Raw genomic sequence first — 6,043 nt, forward strand, 5'->3', positions numbered from 1 at the left:
GTGTAAATGTAGGATGTATTTTTATGAATCATGTCACAATAATGGGAAACACATAAGAAAGGAAATGTCTTCTGGCTTTATTCTGAGGCCCTTGGAAGGCCATAGGTGCCTGGAGTCACTGTTGGAAAGATTGGGGAAAATCACACAGCAGGGACTGCTTGTTGCCACCAAGATCATCCCAGTCCCTTCCCTAGCCTTGCAATTCCTGACCCTGGAGGTCTTTAGCTTGAATCTTGTAGGAATGCTGAAGGATGAGAGTGTGGCCCCAAGACAACATCCTGTTGGCAAAGAAGTATGACCTTGGGTGTCAGGACAGAGGTAGGTGGTGGCCTGACCAGGACCCCAGATGCAAAGCTGACTAGCTGACAGGCCAGAAAGTGAAGAGGGGGCTGGAGCTGGGCATCAAAACAAAGCGGTAGGCCATCTTCACATCCTCTTGCTCCTGTGTCTCTACCTTGAAGGATTTCAGCACCTGGAACACAAGGGAGGCTCTCCATCTGGCCTCCTCAGCAGGGCTGAGCAATGGCCTACATGCACTAAACTGCTAAGTGCTGCCACCATGCTGCAAAGAGAACCTCCTGTAGGGCCCTGAGAGCCTAGCCAGGCTCTAAAGACCTTACTAAACACAGGAAGCCAAGGCCTATGTTTTAGTACAAATACTGTCTATTAGCACCCCCATCCCACTGGCCCCTCCCCAGCTGCTTACATGGTGCAACAGGAGCAGCATCTCCACCTGTGCCAGGCGCTTCCCCAGGCACTGGCGCACCCCAAAGCCAAAGGCCAGGTGCTGGAAACTGCTTTTCCTCTCCAGCCAACGCTGGGGCATGTAGTGCCCTGGCCTTGGAAATACTGCAGGGTTTCGGCCCATGGAGTACAGATAAAGTAGAACCAATGTCTGTGGGCAGATGCCAAGGGCAAGGTCAGCTACCTCTTTGAGTGAAGCAGAAAAGGGCAATTGGTGGGCATGTAAAAATCACTCACCCCAGCAGGGACATGGTAGTTCTGAAGCACTAAGTCTGAGCTTAGAATTCTCTCCAAAAAGCCACCAACAGGATAGAGCCTGGAGATGGGGAAGAAACAGAAGTGACCCCAGCTATGAAGGGTTTCCCCTGTCTGTATCTCCACCTTTTTTCCTCAGGTCTCCCAGGAGCGTGGATCCTTACTATGATGACCTCAGCCTAAACTCTAGAAGAGCAAAAGCATCCAGACATAGGGAGAAGAACAGACATCGCTGCTCTCAGCCCCAGAAAAGAGAGGAACAGGACAGCAGGGGAAAGGCAGCCATCACCCACCTCAAGGTCTCTTTAAGGGCAGCCCGCAACAGTGGCAGGTCTGACATAACCCTCTGAGGATTTGCAGCAATGATGGCCTCAGCTGCCAGGCTCTCCCGCCGAACTGCCTGCTGAACATCTGGGTTCCGAGCCAGCTCAAACAGGGTCATTACCAGAGGGAAAGTTGTCTGCAGGAGCCAGAGAAGTCTCAGACACTGTCCCTAGCCTCTACAAAGGGAGCCTCTACTACAAAAAGATGCCCCTCTCTGGGAGAAGCGCATATGCAGAGCAGGATAGTACTCTGGGAACCACGACTCTAAATCCATTCCAGTCCTGGCCACAATCTCAGCACCTGAAGGGTCTGATGCCTAGAGCCTGCTCTGGAACCCACTGGGGTGGGCCTTCATTGTCAATTACGGACACTGCCACTCACATCTACTTTTCCCAATGCCTGATTGTCATCCACAGGATCCTCAGCTGTGGATCCTTACCCCACTGCTCAAGCCTGAAATGGGTCCCAGGTCCCCTCCCAGCTCCCTCCCTACATCAGTGAGAAGCCCCAGAGTGAGTCCTGAGCCCCTATGTCCAGAATTCCTCATTATGACACAACCTACAGAAACGGCCTTGTGAGTCCCTTCTGAACTTGCCCCCATGCTCCCACCTGGGCATGCTGACTTTGTATCCATCTGATCCATGGCTTGTACATGACCCTTCCTGATAGAACTATCGCCCTTACTGGTGTCATCTGTCTCCCTGTCTCTTGCCTTAGACAGCCAGCCACCCCCATGAGTTTTGTGTTGCTGCTTGCAAATGGCTCCACCCTGAGGGTTCCCTGTCATGAACTCTCTTGATCTCTGCACTGTTCCTACACCTTCACCTGAAGATTTCCCGCTTCCATCACCTCTTGGTAGAGCCTTCAGTTACGGCCAACAGGCTCCTGGCAGAAACAACCTGGGAATGCAGTTCATAGGAAATGCTTTGGGGGATACAAACAGGGAGTCACAGGGGATTCTACAGGGATAGTCTGACCGTGTCTACACTCCCAGCGGTGAGCTCAATAGAGTTGGCTCTGATGGCGTCGAGAGGCAAAGCTCCCTGGGATATTAGTTCTGCCACGATGCCACTGTAGTTATGAGGGTTGCCAAGTCTGAGCTCCTGGTACACCTTCTGGATACATCTGTTGGCTGAAGATGGGAGGTGGGAGCTTGAGAACAGGTAGCTCCCGATGTCCTGCTGTGTACCCCACTCTCATGCCCAATGACAATCCCTACTCTTCTCCCACTATCCCCGGGTCAGTTTAGCCATAGAATTGGTGGAAACAGCAGTCACTGTCATTTGAGATGACCCTGATATAGTCATAAGTAAAGGTGAATAGTAATGAGCTGACCATTGGCCCCTGCATCATGGCACTGCCCAGATCAGTGACCCTCACCATACTCAGAGATGACATCCCAGGCCTCAAAATGTTCCTTCCACACCCGGGTACTTGTCCAACGAGTCAGGCTCCTGGGCAATAACATGAGTTGTGGAGTGGTCTTGAACATGGAATGCAAGGCATGGACGAACTTCAGGCTGCCAGGGCTCAGGTCATGGCCAAGGAGGCCCAGCCGCTCCCCAAAAAGAGCAAAATTGCTAGCTAAAAATAAAAAATTATATCCCTGAGACAAGTCAGTCCTTGGCCTCTAAACTGTCTAATATCTCCCTCCCCACAACCCCCTCCCTAATAGACTGAATTTGGGATCTTACCTTCTATACTGTAATTGAAGAGGCTTTGCTGAACATCCATGGTGAGGCTCCCACGAGCATTCTGAAACACCTTCTTCTTCAGAGCCTCCAAGAAGTCCCTTGCTACCATGTCCACCATGGGGACAAACTTCTGAACGGCCTTTGGTGACAGCACATGTGGGTTGAGCCTCAATCGGTTGAAGCGCCATTCAGGCCCATTTCTGCAGGACACAGAACAGAGCTACAGACACCTTCCAGGATAGGCCTGGCCCAGGCCTGTGCCCATCTTTCTGCCTCAAAGAAATTGGGGCAAAGATGTGCCAGGCTCAGAAGCAGGCTCTGCTAGTCCTGTTCCCACTGCTTTCTACAAACACAGATTCTGTGTGTTGGACAGAGTTCACTAAGTCTAACATGGACTTGGCACATCCACAGCCATGGAGAAAGGAGTCTGTGCTGTCAAGCTCTGTCCACCTGGCCTGCACCACCTGCCCACAGAGGAGAAGCCCTAGCTGAGCTCACCAACCATGTCAGTCCTGTACAATGTGTGATCTCTGAGTCACCAGCATCTGCCTGTCTCCGCTAAGGGATCTTGTCCTCCCTAGGGCAGGAGCCACAACAGTGTCTACTTATAACATGCACAAACCACAGCCCCAGGCATAGGGCTCCTATGAGATTCTCCTGTGAAGGGCAGCAGGAGTTTGCACACAGATTACATTAGCCTGTCCTTCAGCGTGCTAAAGCCTGCAACAATTGACAGTGGCCACAAGCATATGTATATACACACATGCACTCACACAGGACCTCAAAAACATGTATGAACTGCCAAGTCCTTGTGTGTACAAAACTAAGTCAACAGATAAGCACAAAGTGCAAAGACACACAGAGTCACAGATACAGACAACACACTTTCATGCCTAAACAAAATACATGATCACACATTTACATACATATAAGAATATACACAGGTGCATGCATGCACACACATAGGCTCTCTTCTTCCTCAGAGGCACATGTTCACACTTAACCCACAGCTACCATTTGCATTTGGCCTCCCTGCCCATTTTCCAAAACTATTTTATTAACAAAAGGATACACACTGACATGGACTGGTGTACCTGTATACAACCTGACTTCCCTGTGTAGGCTTCTCCACACCCACTAGTGACCTCTTGGCAGCCTATCCACTCCAAGCACCAGGAACTCCAGCTACAAGAGGGAACTTTCCCCTCTCTTACCTGAGTGGTATCTGATTTTAAGCCCACAGGAGCTCCAACTTCCTGTTCTCCACTTCTTCATCCCCAGAACTGTCTACGTCAAATCTCTGAGTGAAATTTCCCCTACAAAGGGAGACTGTATTGATGGATATAAGGATGTAGCAGAAAATGCCTATGGCCCTGGAGAGTAGCTCCCCTTCCTAGGAGAACTTTGAAATTGGTAAGAGAGAAAACTATACCCTAAAAAAGTCCTATTTGGAGCAGGAATTCGGAGCAGGAGGCATTCCTCTGCCACCTCCCTTCTCCTCAGGTCCAGGACCTACATGGTACCAGCCCATGTTTGGCAATGATTGGTCTCCACACCCCTACCCAAGCAGGATCTGCAACCTGTATCTGGGCCACCAATCTCACCTTCCTCCTCATTCCAAATATCTACTCACAGCAAGAACACTCCATGTCTCAGGCCACGGTGTTCTCTGTGGGCTACCCAGGGCTCCAGGTGCATCCGACGAGGGTGCATAGTCTCCACCTGGTGCAGCTTCTCAGCATCCTCTGGCAACATCACAGACACAATCTGTGTTCTTCCTATGTCATACCTATGCAGTGAAGAACAGACCCTCCAGTAGATGGAATGCCCTCCACATGAGCGCCATGAAAACAGCCCTGACTGGGTGTTCTCTCACCTCATCCTCTCCTAACCCTTGCTGTCCCTGCCGGAGGGCTCCCCCACTGCCTGCCTGACTCTTCTCTACTTCAGCCCTCCTGGCACTCTGTTCTCTCAGTAATGAGCAGTGCCCTTCTCTGTGTATGTGGAGAACTATGGCCTCCATGAGTCAGGCCCATAACCTCCTGTGCTCCCTGTCTTCCTAAGGAGGGAGTGCCTGGTGCCTACTGGGAAGTGCAGCAGCACCTCCTCCCTGCAGAGCCTCAACAAGCAGAAGGCCATCAAGCTCTCACTGTGCTTAGCTATGGGTCCAGAAGTCCCTTACCTGAAAATGGGCCCCAGCTCCTGGAAGGCCTGATGCATCTCCAGGTGCAAGTTCTCTTGGCCCTGCTCCCTCAGGATCTGGAGCATCTTCAGCCACCTGTTTCTGGAGTACTGTGGTATGGCTTCAAAGGGATGCAGTGTGTTAGGGGCAAGGGCTGCTGTGGTGCCCATTGCCCTCTTCATGTGCAGGCGCTGCCAGGGTATTGCCAGCCACACATCTGCCTTTGCCCTGAGTGCCATTGCTGTTGTTTCCTACTCTCTTCTTCAGCCCACACAGGCTTTTATCCTCCTTGCCTGTGTAGTGCAGTTTGACTAATCACGTCATGGAAGAAATTGTCCCTGGATTTGCCTGAGAGATCCAGGCTCTGAACATGCTGAGGCTCACCTGTCAGTAGCTGTGTATAACCCACTCCCTAACACCATCCCTCAATGCTTGCTAGTGAGTGGGGACTGGAAACAGGTATAGTTGACTGAGGTAGAGGGGGGCAGAAATCTCTCTCTTCTCCCTATAGATGGAAAAAAGAAGATGGATGAATCCTTTATCTTTTGAAGATATAATAGAAGACCTTGGTTTCTTTTAATAGGCTTTGTCCTTTTTTTTTTTTTTAGTGACTTTAGTCAAAATAAATCTAAGAACCAGAAAGTGAATAAAAGCGTTACATTTTTCCACAAGTTTGAAATCAGTTTCAAAAAAGAAGTCTTTTCACTGTTGCTACATGTGAAACAAATATAACACTGGTGACATCCTGGTGGTGATGTCACAGTAACACATGAGATCCTGAGGGCAATTCTGCTCATGGGCCAGGACTGTCCTATGTGCAGTTCATGGTCTAGTTGGACAAGTC

The 6,043-nt window shown here is 50.4% G+C and overlaps 1 protein-coding gene across 1 annotated transcript; it reads right to left on the reverse strand.

The window, feature by feature from the left end:
* Positions 1-358: 358 nt before the first annotated feature.
* On the reverse strand, positions 359-5,483 carry LOC127225603 (cytochrome P450 11B2, mitochondrial). Its single transcript, XM_051189093.1, has 9 exons — positions 5,200-5,483; positions 4,651-4,806; positions 3,018-3,217; positions 2,704-2,907; positions 2,301-2,455; positions 1,293-1,459; positions 982-1,060; positions 707-895; positions 359-472 (listed from the first exon to the last, which is right to left on the reverse strand). The coding sequence occupies exons 1-9, from the start codon at positions 5,436-5,438 to the stop codon at positions 359-361; spliced, it is 1,503 nt and encodes a 500-aa protein (XP_051045050.1). The 5' UTR covers positions 5,439-5,483.
* Between the last annotated feature and the right edge of the window lie 560 nt (positions 5,484-6,043).

The sequence above is a fragment of the Phodopus roborovskii genome, unplaced genomic scaffold (genome assembly GCF_943737965.1).
Source record: "Phodopus roborovskii unplaced genomic scaffold, PHOROB, whole genome shotgun sequence".
NCBI classification, from domain to species: domain Eukaryota; kingdom Metazoa; phylum Chordata; class Mammalia; order Rodentia; family Cricetidae; genus Phodopus; species Phodopus roborovskii.

Coding starts and splice junctions, on each gene's coding strand:
- LOC127225603 (XM_051189093.1), bottom strand. CDS start 5,438: ATGGCACTCAGGGCAAAGGCAGATGTGTGGCTGGCAATACCCTGGCAG. Junction 4,807..5,199: donor GAGCTGGGGCCCATTTTCAG/GTAAGGGACTTC, acceptor TTCACTGCATAG/GTATGACATAGGAAGAACAC. Junction 473..706: donor TGCTGCTCCTGTTGCACCAT/GTAAGCAGCTGG, acceptor CTTGTGTTCCAG/GTGCTGAAATCCTTCAAGGT.